This window comes from Thunnus thynnus, chromosome 21, assembly GCF_963924715.1.
Source record: "Thunnus thynnus chromosome 21, fThuThy2.1, whole genome shotgun sequence".
Taxonomy (NCBI): Eukaryota; Metazoa; Chordata; class Actinopteri; order Scombriformes; family Scombridae; genus Thunnus; species Thunnus thynnus.
Window position 1 is genome coordinate 2,797,983 of NC_089537.1, and position 16,975 is coordinate 2,814,957.

A 16,975-nucleotide genomic window follows, 5' to 3' on the forward strand; every position below is an offset into this window, starting at 1 on the left:
TCTACTTCTTCTTTTTGGTTTTTGCTGTGACCACGCCCCGAACTAATTTCATTGGTCCCAACTGCTTCCTCTTTTTCTTCTTCTCCTTTTTCTTTAGTGGGTTACGACAGTCGGCCGCCAGAACCGCTTTCATGAGGATAGATGAAATTCTTTTTTTTTTTGACCAGTTAGGTACTTGTTGATTTTGACAATTTGATTGAATATGATGACTTCGTGCCTACACTGCCAGCAGACCGGAAAGGGAGAGGGAGAAGCAGGGACAGGCGGACGTCCACTTTTGGAGGTCAGGATTTAAGTTTGACGGATATTAGATGAAGTCGTGATGGCTAATGTTAGCTAACTGGATGCTAGCTAACTAAAGTTAACGTTACACCATCATTCAGAGGTTTGGAATCGCCTGCCATAAAGGTTTGATTAGGTCAGATGACTGAGAGACTACTCCTTATTTTTTTAATGTTTTTTCATGATTTTTTTTATATTGTAGAAAGTCCTCTTTAAGATATAATAAGATATATAACCAGACTGACAACTGAAAGAACCAAACAATGAAATAAGAATAAAAGAAATCACCAGTCATTGGTAAAATAAATAATATTTAGAGCCCAGTTGTTATTCTCTGGACTGGAAAACAAATTCAGAGCTGGAGGGTCTTTGGGGGGAAAAATGTTAACAACATTTCTCTCCTGTCATCCAACACTTTGGGCACTAAATGGAAGTTTTAATCATTGAATTATTCTTCTTTTGGGGCCCAAACTATTTAAAATGTAAATAACACCTTTAGTGTCTGAATTATACTGTTTTTATCTGTGTTAAAATAGCCATTATTGAAGGAAAGGAGAAAAACATCAATAAAACAGCTGGTTCCAAACTTTTGAAAGGTACTGTATGTCTAAACCGTATCTACAGTCTAACTATAAGGTTACCACTCGTGTAGGAATTAATGAAATGCTGTTTTTTCTTTCAGAAACTGTTACCGGGGGGATACGCGCATCTGGTATGCTCCTATGAGGAGACGGCACAGACTCAGTTCAGGGCTCATATCAAACTGAGAATTACGTCACAAGATGAGGTTCATAAATGGCTAGAAGATTTCCAAACCTCCTCCGGGCTGACCTGGAGGAAGTCTAAAACGTATCCAAACACTGGACGTTACAACGCCTACAGGGTGAGTTTCCCACAACCGAGAAGCCTGAACGTATTCAGTTTATTACAAGTCGACTATTGTTATAGTTTAACCAGATTTATTCACATTTTCTGGATGAATCCGGCCTTCCTGAAACACTGTTGTATCCATGAAAAGGCTTCAGAGATAAAGTCTATTAAAATGACATGTTGAATTATAAATATGACCTGATATTAGTGACCTAAGCTGATAAAATTGAGATAATAATTAATAAAAAGTTAACAAGACTTTGGGAACATAGTCCAGCTTTGTAATAGGTTGTGATTTAGGCTTCAATAACACCCAATAAATACATAAAATAACCTGCTGGAATATGCAGATCCACTGTGATCATATGTGTGCAGCCAGTTTGTTTAAATGTTCATTAATTGTTTATTTGTGTGTCTCAGGTGGACTTACGGTGTCAACACAACACGTTTCCCAGAACTTTTGTGAAAAAGACCAAAAATACGTCATGTGGTGCCACAATGTATTTGGTCCTGAAAAGACACGTACACAGCCAAAACAGGAAGTCGAGGTAAGTAAGATCAGACGGTTCTTTATTCTCTCCTATTTTATCACAGCAGCCATATACATACAAAACTACAAAAACTATAATATTCACAAATGCTCAGGATCCTAATAGATAAGAATGTATTCAAAGACGTTTTTACTGTCTAATTGACATCGCTAGTCTGTCTAAAGATGCTCTTCTTCACACGTGTGTTAAATATAGACTGTGATGTCACCTCAGTTTAACACCTCAACCACCACACTGACCTGTACGACGCTGCCTTCACCACTTTCTCCATTCAGCTGCTTTTATGCCGATGTGTGAAATATGACACTTGTCACAACTGACCGGTAGAACACATTTAGCTCTGAATGGTTTCTGCACTGTTGTGACTACTAACGAGTCGTCCTGGTGTCTCGTTAAGATCCGGGGATCCTCACATTAAAGATGGCTACCTACTGAACGTCAACCTCAGACACGAGCACAACCACCGGCTGTCGTGTGCGGACGCCGTGCGGAAGCGAGACGTCTCGGGCGAGACCATCGCCAAACTGAAGACCCTCTTCGAGAACGGACACACCCCCTCCTCAGCGCTGGACACCATCAAATACGACCTGCAGGAGCAGGAAGGAGAAAACTACATCAACGCCGCTGCAGACCGCTCCATCTGCCCCGACGTTCAGTTCTGTTACAGGTTAGAAACATGTCGAGACACAGTCCAGTGTTTCCCCCCTAGAATCTTTTCAGGCCTGGTGATACGCACTGAAAAAACCTCAAAGAGACGAGGCACGCAGGATGAGGAGAGGATGACTTAATAAGCTACATTTATTACATAAAAATAATGTATTTTCTCCAGAGTTTTTGGAGAAAAACTTTAATATATTTGCTTATTTGTCCCCTGTGTTAGAGCTTTCTCTCTTTAGGTGGCGCCATTAGCTAACCTGCATCTCATACGTTCCTGGTCTTACTCTGCAGTAAATTTAAAGGCAACGACACAGAAGTCGACTCACGTTTCAGAACGGTGCTGCACAGAGGTTCCTAAACGCATGATTATTGATTTCTGAATGAATGAATGGATATTTGGCGTTATTTTTGGCATTAAAGAAAAGATATTTTTTGACCCGCTGGCCCACCAGGCCTGTACAACAGTAGTCTATATTACTGGATGTACATAGATTATTATTATTATTGTTCTAACTATTATTATTACTTCTTTCTTTCTTCCTTCCTTGCAGGCTTTACTACAAACTTTTCCAGAGAGCAGGTCAGTGAAATCGTATCAGAAGTGGGAATTGATTTGAATAATATCCTTAAAGTAGTAAAGCAGCATGACTTTAACTTTAAGAAGACAGATGATAGATCTTAAAGTCTCTCCCTCCTTGTAGGCAGTGAAAGTGTTTTGCCAGACGCAGGTGACGGCACTAACGTGAACTCCAGTCCTGAACAAGGTAAAATCACTTTTAATCCCACTGATGCAGGTATCACAGCTGGTTGATCTGCTAATTCCAGCGTCGCAAATAATAAACGTTGTGCAGCTTTGAAAAGTAAAAAATATGATTAATACAGACTTGATGTGCCAGTATCTTCTACTGACTGTGTTATATTTATTGATGTTTTGTGTTTTGCTTACAGACACATCTGTAGAACATCTGGAGGAGATGATCCAGCAGTTCTGCAAGAGTCTCACAGACAAACTAAAAGAAGATCCTCAAACCTTCACGGCGCCGATCTGCACCTTTCTGGGAACCTACAACAAAATGAACAACAGCTCTCTCACCACGGCGCTGCACTGTTTCGGAAAAGCGCCGCAGCTGAAATCAAAAACTCTGCAGTCGTCCAAAACGTTGGGCGTACAGCCGACGGCGATCGCCAGGAGGAAGGCGGCGCTGGGAGGAAGACGAGCGGCGATACCCGGCCGACCTCTGAAGTGCTCGAGGAAGGAGCAGCATCCGTACTCCAAAAAACAGCAGAGCAGCACAACCGAACCTCAGACTGTATCAAACTGTGTAGAAGAGAACACATCTGTCAGCGGCGATCACTAGTGCAGCTGCAGTGCTCTTCATCTTCATCCTCATCCTCATCCTCCCCATCGTTTCCACAGGACGGACACTCAGTGATGTTACATGTCGTCTCATCCGCAGCTTGTGTTTGTTATTCATCATCTTTTAGCACCGGTTTAGTTTTTATAGCATTTTGTTCTGTAGACATCACAGTCAGTGGTTCTCAAAGTAGGGTTTGGGGACCCTCAGGGGTCCTTGAGGTGGTTCCCGGGGGTCTCCAGCAAAAAGAGGATTCATGTATTTGCACTATGATTCCTCCATAAGTAACACAAAGACAGAATTGGGTTTCATACACTTTGTGTAATTAAACATCTAAAATCTGATCAGACGAGGATCCTTCACCACTGAACGACATTTAATTCACAGGATGGAAACACCAGGAGACTTATTCTGAGATAATGTGACCATGTTTTCTCATTTTCACTCAAAATGTTTGTCAATAAACATTGTTTACTGTAAAAATGGTGTTCTGCTGCTGTACTAGTATTATTATGCCTAATGTAGTAATAATAATAATTATAATAATGGTGGTGATGCAGTTTATTTATTTACCCCTTTATTTAACCCCTGAAGAAGAAGAAGAAGTTTGGGCGACCAATGAAATTAGTTTGGGGCGTCGTCAAGGCAAATCATTCCGTCGCCATCCTAGGAAACAAAATCTCACCTCCCTGAGTAGTGTCTGCTTTGTTGTTGTCCTCAGTTCTTATTTGATAGACGCCATCTTATCTTCTGTGTACTTGTACTTTACTTGAGTATTTCCATGTGATGCTACTTTCTACATTTCAGAGGGAAATATTGTACTTTCTACTCCACTACATTTATTTGACAGCTTTAGTTACTTTTCAGATGAAGATTTGACACAATGGATAATATAACAAGCTTTTAAAATACAACACATTGTTAAAGATGAAACCAGTGGTTTCCAACCTTTTTGTCTTTTGACGTCTTACAAAAAGCAGTGTGTAGTCGGGGTCACATTTCACATGTCTATGAGTTGTTAACAGCTCCACCAAATAGTGATTTTTCCCTCTAAACTTCTCACATGCTTTCATTTCAATAAATGTTCAAATGATCCAATATTTCAGCAAAAATCAAAGATTAGAGAAAAAGTCCAAAAACTGAAAACAGATTTGTGTATCAGAACTTTGTTTTTTCTTCTTTCCTCTCCCATTAATCGTCTCACCACCCCTCAGATTTATCTGCTGACCCTTTGGAGGGGCCCCGACCCCTAGGTTGGGAACCACTGGACTAAACTAGCTAACTGTATATAAAGTAGTGTAAACTAGCTCCACCTCCAGCAGCTACAACAGTAACATGCTGCTCTAACACTGATGCTTCACTATTAATAATCTAATGATGTCATATATAATAATATATCAGTCAGAGGGACCAAACCACTACTTTTACTGCAATACTTTAACTACATCAAGCTCATAATACTTATGTACTTTTACTGCAATACTTTAACTACATCAAGCTCATAATACTTATGTACTTTTACTGCAATACTTTAACTACATCAAGCTCATAATACAATATATCTATTAATTATTATTCTAACAGCATTAATTTCTTGTGTAAATCATGAGAAATTATTCAATAAAAGGTCATCATTAAAAAATAAAACATTTAACACCATTTGGCTGGACTTCAACAGCAGGGTCGACCTCTGACTGAGTGATGAAGTTACACCATTGGTCGACTGAATGCTGCCACTTCCTGTATCTGTTTCTAATTCAAAGCCCTCCAGCTGTTCATACACGGTTCAGCTGTATTTACGAGGTTTTGACCAAGTCTTGTTTAATAAACGACACACTGATACACTCAGTTAATTCTGTGTCTGGTTTACAGTTATGGGTTTGGTGTATTTTCACTGAAAGTCATGGTGAGCTAAAAGATAATATTAAGTTTATAAAACATTGTAAGCAATAAGTGCTAGTGTGTTGAATTCTTATTGATGATGTAATTGTAATCTTACAAATCACATAGAATCAAGATATGGGTACGGAAGTGTGGTAAAAGACTGTTAATTTAATCGAGTGTGTTTGTATTACATGTCACTTTGCTCGGGTGCATTAAAGTCTTCACCTTTTTTAAAAAATACACTCTGGAGAAGATCAAGAAATAAAGGTGTAAAGTGGCCAGAATAAGGCCAGGAGACAACTCGGCAATAATGGTGTAAAATGATCCCCAATAGTTATATATATATATAAAAAATGGACATAACTAGATAGAACTGAATATGCCAGAACATATCCAGTTCAGCTCAAAACCTGTCTTGAAGAGTTTTGACCAACAACGAGTGATGAAGATAAATTATAACGGTGTAATTGGTCAAAGATGAAGAGGATGAACAACAGGTGTGACCTACAGGTATAAAACCTTCACCCTGGAGGCCAGAACCCTCAGAGTGACCCGGTACATCTTGTACGCACTGTTTGCTCTCCTTTATTGCCAGCGTTAAAGAACACTTTGCTGCTCGGACCTCTGACTCCTGACTTTTTATCATCTAAGAGCAGGTTTTGGATCTTGTGTTTTTCCAGCTGCATGACATGGATTTACTGGAGTATCTTCATGTTAAACTACTTTTTATACTGTAGTATTATAACTTTTACACAAGTAAAGGATGTGAGTACTTCATCCATCAGACTTTATTCATTCATAATGTTCACTGACTCTGAGTTTTTCATTATTAGAATTTAATCAATGAAGGAAGTTTTTTGTGGTCTTAAAGAATAAAAAGTGAGTCTCAGATTGTGAATGAGAGAAACAAAAACTGCTGTTGACAAATCATTTTGTTTTATTTCTCCCACATGTAACACACTGCAATTATTATATGGCAAAAAAAATAAAACAACATAAACTGAGATATAATTTGAAATAAAATGTAAATAATCTGTAGTGACAAACAAACTAAACAAACTTTAAAACGGTGACATTAGAAGCCCAAAAGAAAAATAAAAAGATTTATAAAACGACAGCGAAGCGCCTCCAGAATCAACACAGTTAACATATGAATGAATATTCAGTAAATTATATTCTATTGCATCTAGTTTTTTTGTTTTTTTTTATGAAATCAAACAGAGAAAATACAAAAAAAACGCTCTCCGGCTAAGATGACAAATCATGAGCTGAGTGAAGTTTTTTTATTCAGTACATGAATGAAGCAACCGACACAGCAAGACAACAAACCCTTAAAAACACGACTTACTGGATACATACAGGTGAAACATTTCTTCCCAAAACATAGACGGAGCCGCTGTATCAAAATAGACCCGACGTACTCACACAGTCTGTTCAGATTTCAGTGCACGTTACTGTGTGTGTGTGGAGGACGTGAAAACTTTTATTTATAATTAGAAATAAAAATAAAATTAAAAAAAAAAAGAAATCATGTGATACGAGAAACAGAAAGACACAGTGTTAGTTTATACGTTTCTCTTCCGTCTTTCTGTAGATTATATCAGAAGTCAAAAACTAAACTACACTCACCTGAACATGAATTAAAACTCAGGATAAATTATTAAAGTTGGAAATATCTCGTAATTAATCACCATCCGCCTCTTTAAATCCTCTTCCTCCTGCTTTTGGATCCTAAAAAAACCCAAAATCCTCCTTCTAATTATCTCTAATGTTTCCTCTTCTCTGTTTTCAAACTCATTTCTTAAAGGACGAGTTCACAGTTTTTCATGTGTCTTAAAGTTTATCTGAAGCTAATATGAAGCTTCAGCGTCCAAATGAGTCAAATCAAGTAGATATCTTTCAAATTACAGTCTTTTTAGTGCCAAAGTTCCTCTTTTTGTTACTATACTTCCACCTGCAGCTCAACAGGGAAACACTGTCTGAGGAAACACAAAAAGACTGTAAATGTGTCAGATATCCACTTGATATGACTAACTCAGACTGCTGAAGCTGAATAGAAGCTTCACATCAAGGAGAAAGAACATTTAATATCCAGTATGAACAGGAGGACTATATGGACACCTGACTGATGGTTTAACACATACTGGAAATATTGTGAACTCGTCCTTTAAAGACAGAAACCAGACAAACATGTTTTCTTTCTTATTTTCCTCCTCAGCTTCTTTCTTTTTCTCCTCATAAGTTTCAAGTGCTTTTATCTGACTTTTTTCAGATTGTCAACAAATCTCACATCAGTCTCTGAATACTGACTGAGGTTCTTTTTACCTTTTAGTTTGTTGACAATAAGAAAAAAAACATATAAAAGACGTTCTAGACTGGTTGATGAACGTCTCGTTTATCTCCTGGTTGTAATACTGAAGGATCAGTTCCTCCTCTCCTCCTCCCTGCAGATGTTTCTCGTCTCTCGTTCGTTCTGTCTTCATGCATCTTTTCTCTCCGCTGGATGTAAAATGTGACGTATCGACAGCATGCTAGATTTATCTCTTCTTCTATCCTCTCATCCTCTACCTGACTTCACCAGTCTGTGATGTTCGGTGCATTCCAGCAGCTGTTCTGTGACGACTGAGATCATTAAAGTGGGAAAACGGGCAGAAATAATGAATATAATTCATCTTCAATCACATCTAGTGTTTCCTCCTTTAATTAGACTGAACCCTGAACCCTCTATTTCCTGCTCCTGTGGATGTAGTATGCTGCTCTGAGTATGATTGTTGCAATAACTTGGCACCAAAACTTGATATTTACTGGTAAAGTTTTGAATCACTGGAGCAGCTGGAAATGTTGGTCAGTTTCCACAGGAAGAAGAAACACCAACAAAAAAAAAAAAAAACCACACCAAAAGACACCGGAAATGCAAAGTACATCACTGACCGCTGATTTTATAACAGTGAAGTTGGATTTTCTCTCTTTTATATTTCACCTCTCTCTCTCTCTCTCTCTCTCTCTCTCTCTCTCTCTCTCTCTCTCCTCTTAGTTGCAGCACTCCACGTAGTTTGCCGGCAGCATGCCGGACTTGCCGGTTCTCTGCACGGTGCCGTACATCCAGCCCTCGTCGATGGGCTGAGCGTTGATGATGACGTCGCCGTCCCGGAACGAGACCTCGTCGTGATCCTGCGCCGCGTAGTCGTACAGCGCCCGGTAAACACGCTGCGGACGACACGAGGGAAGAGTTACAGGAAGCATCTGACGGTTTAAATCAGTTTATGAGTCAAACTTTGTCTAGTTGAGGCTGTTCTTCCTGGTTCAGGCCTCAATGCAACAACATATGATGATATTTTATCTACAAACCTTAATAGTGATATAGAATAAGGCTGCAGGTGATTAAAGGTGATCTAACTAAAATAAAATAAGTCATGCTGCTGTATAAAAAGTGTGATTATCTGCGTCTGACTGGTATCTGTCGTATAAAAGTGACAAAAAAAGAACAAAAATAAATATTTAAATAACTTGAAATCAAGAAGAAAGACAGAAATCGACACAACAAGCAGTAAACACATGACTGATATATTATCACCTGCTTTAAATAAATGAACTTCTGTTCACATTATGTATTGATTAGTGAGCGTAAATACATCATGATCACTTTATGGTTCCTGACTTTGCTTTGATGAAAAGGATCATCTGGATGCATCAATAATAAACTGACTGGTGTTTAATGAATTATGAGACTCTGACGGCAACAAATATATTAAGACTGAATTAAAATGTACTTTCTTACAGTCTAAATATGTGTTAAACATGTTGATTCATACATAAACTTAATACAGTTATAACCAGCGTTATAAGAGCTTATTACTTGCTTTGTGTTAGTAGAGAGATTTTGAATGTTTTAATGCTTAAAGTAACTTTTAATTAGCAGAAGCTGCAGCTGCTTCAGACTGAATGTTATAACAGATGACAGTGACGTGTCTGAGTGTCGTTCTTTTGTCTTCTGTATAAATTACTGCTTGTAACTTTGAGAGAAACTGTGAACTTCTGGTGAAACTTTGACTCCTGCTTGCAGGTTTAATAAAATCTACTGTTAATGTGAGAAACAGTCAGATCAGTCTTGTTCATCAATATATTCAGAGGTGCTCTTTGAGATTTCCACGACACTTTCATCATAAAACTAAAATTCATCTCCTACTGAGACAACTTCAAACACACTTTTAATCGTCACTGTTCACCAGCTCTGGTGTTTCTGATAAAGTCTCAGTGTGTTTGTGTGATCTTGTCTCTTTATTATTATTACTATTAATCTCTTTGCTCTGTTTTTATTTGTACTTTTCTTTTCTTCTGGCGCCACCAAGAGGCTTTTATGTCAGTTAATCCAGACGGTGAGTCTGTGTCTGTTGCTGTTATGTTTATGGCTTGTGTTACACATGGTGAAACACTTTCTGGGTTTTTACCTATTAAGTCTAAAATGACCAGCATTGAAGTACACATTCTATGTGTACTGTATTTAATCTTTTCATGGTAACTCATTCCACCACTGGGAACTACAGATTTATCTTGTTTTTATTATTATTATCAAGTGGGTTTTATTTTTTATTTGATTTTCCATCTTATGTACATTTACATGATTCATTCATGTTCATTTTACATGTAATTTCTTCTCTTGTAAAGCACTTTGAGCTGCATTTTTTTGTGTTAAAGATGAAATAAAGTTATTATTCTGTTCTGTTTTGTCTGTTTTGTGTTGTGTGAAAAGCGTTTTATAAATAAAGTTGAGTGATGTGTAGCGTACCATGGTAGCTGACGGGGTGGAGGTGACGGATCTGACGGACGACATGCTGGTCTGGTGCATGTAGCCGTGATACTGCTGCTGCGGCTGCATCTGGACGCCCTGATGGTACGCTCCGGGGAGGACGGGAGCTGCAGCAGAGACACACAGAGACACACAGAGACGGTCAATCAGTTTGAAAAGTCTCATCTGCTTCATGCCATCATTTCACACCTGAAGAGCCTCCTCTGATGTCTCCACACTGTGAATATTTCAAATAATAAATATTAAACTGTTAAAAACACACAGTGGCTTCACACACAATCCTGTAAGAAGACGAAGGTGGATTAGTTTGGGAATTAGTCGTCCATGCCGTCATGCTGGTACCGGGAGTTTCTGTGCTGCTGCGGTCCCAGAGGTCAGAGGTCAACGAGCTGACAGACTGAGCCTGGCTGTGGGTGAGAGACAGCTGGGACGTCTGCCTGCTCAGTCTACGATCCGCCGCCCGCTCTGACAGGCAGCCGACAGCAGGAGGCAGCACAGGACGCACAGGACACACGACAGGAAACAAGAGGATTCAAAAGATACAAGTCAGCTGATGAAGATGAAGTCAGGAAGTTAAAAAAGAACAAACTCAGACAGACAGATGGATGCTTTATAAAACCTCTGATCAGGCTGGTGGATCTATAACTGTGTAAATGTCAACAAAACCCAAGAAAAGACAAAAACTAACAATGTTTTCGTCTCAATACTTTAGAAAAAGACTCAGCTATTCCCTAAAAACAGCCGACCGCTGTAGTTTTGGGTTTTTTTTGGAGGTTGATGATTTCATAACTGCAAACCAGCCACTTATTGTTGGAGGTCAAATCTATATTTTGTACAACTATTGTCAGAATCTGCAGAGAAACGCAGACAGAAAGAAAAAAAGAAGTGCATGTTTGGGCAGACGAGAGAGGAAGTACCCGTTAATAATCAGCAGCAGGAGGGAAGTGAAACTTAAACGTCACTTTATTTGTATCGTGTCCACTAATAACAAACACTTTAAACAGGAAAACAGGTTGATCAGTGAAAAGTTTGGGTTTGTTTCTTCACAACTAATCAGTCATAACGTAGAATAACTGATGTGACATTCAGCAGAAACTACAACAGAAGACGCTGAACTGACTGTCATATATAATAAGATATATCAGCCTTTAGATACGATACTTTGAGATCAGTTCATCGTTGTTTGGTTATTTTCCTGAGATTTGTTGACATCACCAGAATTAAATAAAAATAATTCAGTGCAGCAAATTCAACTTGATTATCACAGAACAGTGAAATTACACTTTAAACACTTATTAATCACCAGATGTGTAAATACTATAAAACATAATAAAGGGTAAAAGGTGAATTAAGAGAGAAAAGGATTGTTATGTAGCTTCAACACTTTGTTTCAATTAAAACAAGCAAACAGAAACAGAAACATCTCGTGTGTTTCTATATCGGTTTAATTATCAGTCGCTGGCAGCCTGGTGGTTTAGTGGGGGGGGAGTTGGGGGGGGGGGGTTCAGGTCTACCAGACATCCTGTGGAGGCTCTTGGACTGGATGTTGTCCTCCAGAGGGTCACAGTCAAAGATGGAGCCCGGATCTGATCTCCACACCTTCAGGTCTTCAGAGAGGAGGGAAAGATCGTTTAAAGAACACTGAGAGTGAAGTGTGACGAGGAAACCTGAAGAACACTGAGAACAGACGTTACAGCGCAGGAGGACGTCTGGTGACCCGCAGGAGAACTTTAGAAACCATCACCGTCCAATCAGAGGGCAGCGAGAAACCAGGAGGATCAAACACACACACACACAGAGTTCTGGTCACTGACCTACGATGATGCCTCCGGGTCGTCTGTCCATCTCCATCCCCTGCGGGTGCATCCCTTTGCTGTAACCCGCCTCTCCCATCATGTGATTGGCTCGCTGGTAGCGCTCCATGCTGGGGTCGTCCAATCCCGGTGTAGAACCTCGGCCGCGCGCCCGCTCAAAGTCCTCGTGGTACTTCGCCTGTTGACGGGAAAAAAAACGACAAAACACACACACGACACTGTCAATATCACTGAGACACACACACACACGCACACACACACACACACAGGTCAGGGTGCGTTTGGTCAGTGAGCAAATAAAACACACAGGAAGTGTTTTTAAAATGTTTTATTATTCACACACACACACACACACGCTGTCATACACTCTTTATCTCGCTGTCACATTAACACACAGTTGGCTGTGAGTGATATTAATATTATATATTAATAATAAGACATTAATGCTGCTCATATTTCTGTTTACATTAATAATCTCGTTTTATTGCTCTGCATGTCTTGTATTATGTGTCTGTGTCGAATTTTTAATTAGTATTTTATAATGTAGAATAACGTCCTGTGTGGTCGTTTTATCATATTTATTATCACTCAGCATGCTTGTAAATGATCTCAATTATTTTATAATGTAACTTTAAATCTCATATTCTTATATTGTTTTTTTAGGGCGACTTTGTAACATCTGTACAGTGACAACAGATGTAAAATAGCTTCTATTAATGTGTCTCTGTTTAATAAACAAATAAATACAATTAAATATGAACGCAGGTAAAGCTGTAAACATGACGTTCATATTTTAGCTGTGTCATCATCATGTGTCAAAACTCAATCAGATTGATCTCATCAGTTATTGATCAGAGTGATGTTTAAAATCAGGTGTAACTGTCTCTTTCTCTGCGTTGCTGCATCCAAGGTCAAATTAAACCCAACAGGAAGCAGCTTTGTGTCTGTTCTTCCTGTTAATCTATAAACTAACTGATTGATCCTCTGCTCTGTGTTTCAACAGGAAGTTGCAGCAGAGTGTCTAATCTCTGGTCCTCCGGCGCTGTCTGCGTCTGGTGGTTGTTAGTATCGGTGCGACAGTCCCACCACGCCGTGCCACGTCACTCATGTTAGCTCCTCCCACAGCCCGAGCGGGGGCCACGGCGACCGGGCCGCTACCATGGAGACCGAGTCCTGCGACCTCCTGACACGCCTGTACTCAGGTGTGTCCAGCTCGGTGCAGCTCCGCCCCCTCATCTCCTTCAGCCCGCGCTGGTACCTCACCTGTTCACACACACACACACGCACACACACACGCACGCACACACACGCACACGCACACACACACACACATTAATATGCTTACAGGCGTGATAATGTGGATTTGTATATTTATATTAAAACGCACAACATGTAATTTCAGCCTCTAGGCGTCTCAATCAAAACAATAACAACAGACTGAGTGTGATGATGCTGTGAAGTAGCCGCCGTATGCATCTTGTGTGTGTTTACTCTTTAGTAGAGGAGGTATGATGCCATTGACATGCGACCAAATGAAACGGTCCGTTACTTTGATTAAATTACAGATTTCTCTGGGTTTGAAAATACACAACAACATATATAACATAGGTCTAATTGTTTTTAAACATTTTAATGTGGAATAATTACATATTATAGCTTTAATGTGAATATAATGTATAAATGGAGACTGAGCCTCTGACCAGATGTGTTCTGTGTAAAGTGTCATTCATAAGCTGCTGACATCATAACCATTAAGATTCATTCATAAAAACACTTTGAAGTGAGTTACAGGGTCACAAATTTCAATTTGTCTCCATGAAAACACTTAAAGGAAAGTTATGGTTTATTTCAACCTGATGTATTTCCCGTTAATGTGGCCATTGTGGCTGTGTGTGTGTGTGTGTGTGTGTGTGTCTCTGCAGCTCCGTTATAGAGAATCCGGTGATTCACAAACAGACGTTTATCGACTGCTGAGCTGCTCTGCATCTCGTCAGTTTAATCTCGCAATTTGTAAACTTGTTGGCACAAACTATACTTCTATAGCAGGAACAGACGCTGAGCTACTCACAGCCTCAGACGTAAACAAACCGACGTGCGAGCAGCCTGGATATAGAGCTCTGTGCAGTTAGACATGATGCTGCTACAGTTTCTGTGTTTACTTTCCTTCAGACTCAGAAACAAACTTCATGTAAAAATCATGTTTATTTGGACAGATGTAAGAATCTCAGCAGCAGCTACACTGATGATCGTTGTTTTATGTGATAAACGTCTCTTTATAACGGAGCTGCAGAGACACATTGAGTCATAATGGCCACATTTATGGGAAATACATCACGTCGAAACAAACTGGAATTTTCCTTTAAGTGTTTCCATGGAGACGAATTGAAATTCGTGACCCTGTAACTCATTTCAAAGTGTTTTTATGAGCAGATCTTAATGATTAGAGAAGAGGAGGGGTTTTCCTTCAAAGTCGCATCTTATCTGACTTCACATGTCGGATAAGATCAGACTTGACATGATGACAGCGAACGCATCACGGTACGTATGACTGAAGTCTGCGAGGGCTCAGAGACATTTGGATGTGTGTGTGTGTGTGTATTTGTGTGTGTGTGTGTGTGTGTTTCTTGCCGAGCTGATGTTCTCCTGGTTCTGTCGGACTCTCTCCAGTTCTGGAGTCACTCCGATGCTGGTGGCCCTCGCTGCTCCCTGCTTGTATCTCACCTTTTAGGAAACAAGACAGAAAACAGGATTCGAGGACGTTTACTGTCGTCTCATCAGTTACATTTATACTCTGTTAATACTGAAAATCTGTTTCCTGTGCTTGGTGTGAAGGTAGAATAAATGCAACAGGTTTTCTCTAATCTTCTAATCATCTGAATGAGAAAATATTCTGTCTGCTGCACAATAAAAAGCTTTTTTCTTCACTTTTTCATCATCCAGCAGATGAAACATCCAGTTCTCTGGACTCAGGTTCTGGTCTCTTGGTGGGTTTAAGGTCTGAACAGTTCCCCGCTGTCTATAAATATTATTATTAGTAATCTTGGCATTGTTAGCATCAGGGTGTTGTGGGTGGGCGATCACTCTGAGTCCCAGCATGCTCGTGTTTTTGGCAAGAATGATGGGAAAAAATGTGACACACACACACAAACCTGCTCTGGTGTCATGGCAACCAGGCCAGGTCACCATTGGCAACTTTTCCACCACACAATCCTTAATGAGGTTGTGGCATTTATTTTGCCATTGTGTGTGTGTGTGTGTGTGTGTGTGTGTGTGTTCCTGTTCTTTCCTCTGAATGGACGATTGTTCTGCACAGTCAGCTAATGTCTGCTAATGACTCGGCACTCATTTATCGGTTTATTCAGTGGCTGAACTGCCTCCTGGACCACAAACACTTCATCACTTCCTCATAACATCCATTATTAACAACACACACTCCTTCATCCACACACACACTCCTTCATCCAACACTCATTCATCCATACACACACACTCCTTCATCCACACACACACACTCCTTCATCCACACACACACTCCTTCATCCCAACACACACACTCCTTCATCCACACACACACTCCTTCATCCCAACACACACACTCCTTCATCCACACACACACTCCTTCATCCATACACACACACTCCTTCATCCAACACTCATTCATCCATACACACACACTCCTTCATCCACACACACACACTCCTTCATCCATACACACACTCCTTCATCCCAACACACACACTCCTTCATCCACACACACACTCCTTCATCCCAACACACACACTCCTTCATCCACACACACACTCCTTCATCCACACACACACTCCTTCATCCACACACTCCTTCATTCCTCACGCTCTTCGTCCACACAATAAACAAACAGCTATAAACACTGAACCAGACCGACCTCACACTCCCTGCTTATTATGCTCTCCTACACACATCATTAGCCTGTGTGTGTGTGTGTGTGTGTGTGTGTGTGTGTGTGTGTGTGTGTGTGTGTGTGTGTCCTCACTGAGCTGATGTTCTCCTGGTTGCGTCGGACTCGTTCCATCTCAGGTGTGTTCCTGACGGCGGTGCCACAGCCGACCTCGTCTCTGTAGCAGACCTGAACAGAACCGAGATCAACAGCTTTAAAGGAGCAGTACGTCAGGTTCTTACTGGTCCGCAGCATGAACTGACCATGACGGGCCGTTTATTATCAGTGTCACTGACTTAATCAGGGACCGAGCCCAAAAGGCAGAGGACTGCTGTGGTACTGCGTAAGGGCGAGGATCATATTGTTTTTCGTGTGTTTGTTTCTTTCTTTATTATTACGCCACTTAAACCCTTAATTTGACCCCCTAAACATGCTCAAAAACTCACCAAATTTGGCACGCACATCAGGTCTGGTGAAATATTTGATTAAATGTAAAAATTAACCCCCAAAGTGCCAAAATGTGCTCTCTAGCGCCACCTATGTAACTAAAATGGCCGCCACAGCCCGTAGGAATGTCGTAGAGAGATCGAACCAAATTATATACTGACACTCCTGACCTAAATCCAACAGGAAGTCCGCAATTAGCCTTTCAAAATAAGACTTTGACCCAGTTTTGGCCACCGAACAAACGCTATCTCCTCCGAGGGCGTTAATTACTTGATGAACTGTTGAGATTTACTGTTTTGGAGAATTCTCCACAGACACAAGAATCTCTCTGTAACCATTTAAAAAAGAACATCGACATAACAAATTGTTTTAGAAACAAAAAAACTCAAATC

The 16,975-nt window shown here is 40.2% G+C and overlaps 2 protein-coding genes across 6 annotated transcripts in view; one reads left to right on the plus strand and one right to left on the minus strand.

The window, feature by feature from the left end:
• Window positions 1–73: 73 nt before the first annotated feature.
• On the plus strand, window positions 74–6,674 carry LOC137172965 (uncharacterized). Of its 2 annotated transcripts, XM_067577616.1 has the most exons (8): window positions 194–283; window positions 819–878; window positions 965–1,165; window positions 1,573–1,700; window positions 2,101–2,370; window positions 2,912–2,940; window positions 3,062–3,124; window positions 3,309–6,674. In XM_067577616.1, exons 4-8 carry the CDS (start codon window positions 1,651–1,653, stop codon window positions 3,716–3,718), a joined length of 822 nt encoding a protein of 273 aa, XP_067433717.1. In that variant the 5' UTR covers window positions 194–283; window positions 819–878; window positions 965–1,165; window positions 1,573–1,650; the 3' UTR covers window positions 3,719–6,674. The 2 variants fall into 2 exon arrangements, with proteins under 2 accessions (XP_067433716.1, XP_067433717.1); XM_067577615.1 differs by lacking the exon at window positions 819–878 and having other exon boundaries at window positions 74–283.
• Window positions 6,675–8,225: 1,551 nt separating this feature from the next.
• The window catches only part of LOC137172964 (nebulin-like), a 70,627-nt gene continuing 61,877 nt past the window's right edge, over window positions 8,226–16,975 (minus strand). For 3 of the 4 annotated variants that reach the window (XM_067577613.1, XM_067577614.1, XM_067577611.1), the window contains 8 exons: window positions 16,233–16,325; window positions 14,849–14,941; window positions 13,379–13,483; window positions 12,221–12,398; window positions 11,921–12,013; window positions 10,749–10,871; window positions 10,386–10,513; window positions 8,226–8,806 (listed from right to left, as the gene is read on the minus strand). In XM_067577613.1, coding sequence (XP_067433714.1) covers window positions 8,630–8,806; window positions 10,386–10,513; window positions 10,749–10,871; window positions 11,921–12,013; window positions 12,221–12,398; window positions 13,379–13,483; window positions 14,849–14,941; window positions 16,233–16,325 — 990 coding nt within the window. In that variant the 3' untranslated portion in view covers window positions 8,226–8,629. The remainder of the gene's footprint in view (window positions 8,807–10,385; window positions 10,514–10,748; window positions 10,872–11,920; window positions 12,014–12,220; window positions 12,399–13,378; window positions 13,484–14,848; window positions 14,942–16,232; window positions 16,326–16,975) is intronic. The other variant, XM_067577612.1, reaches the window with a different exon arrangement.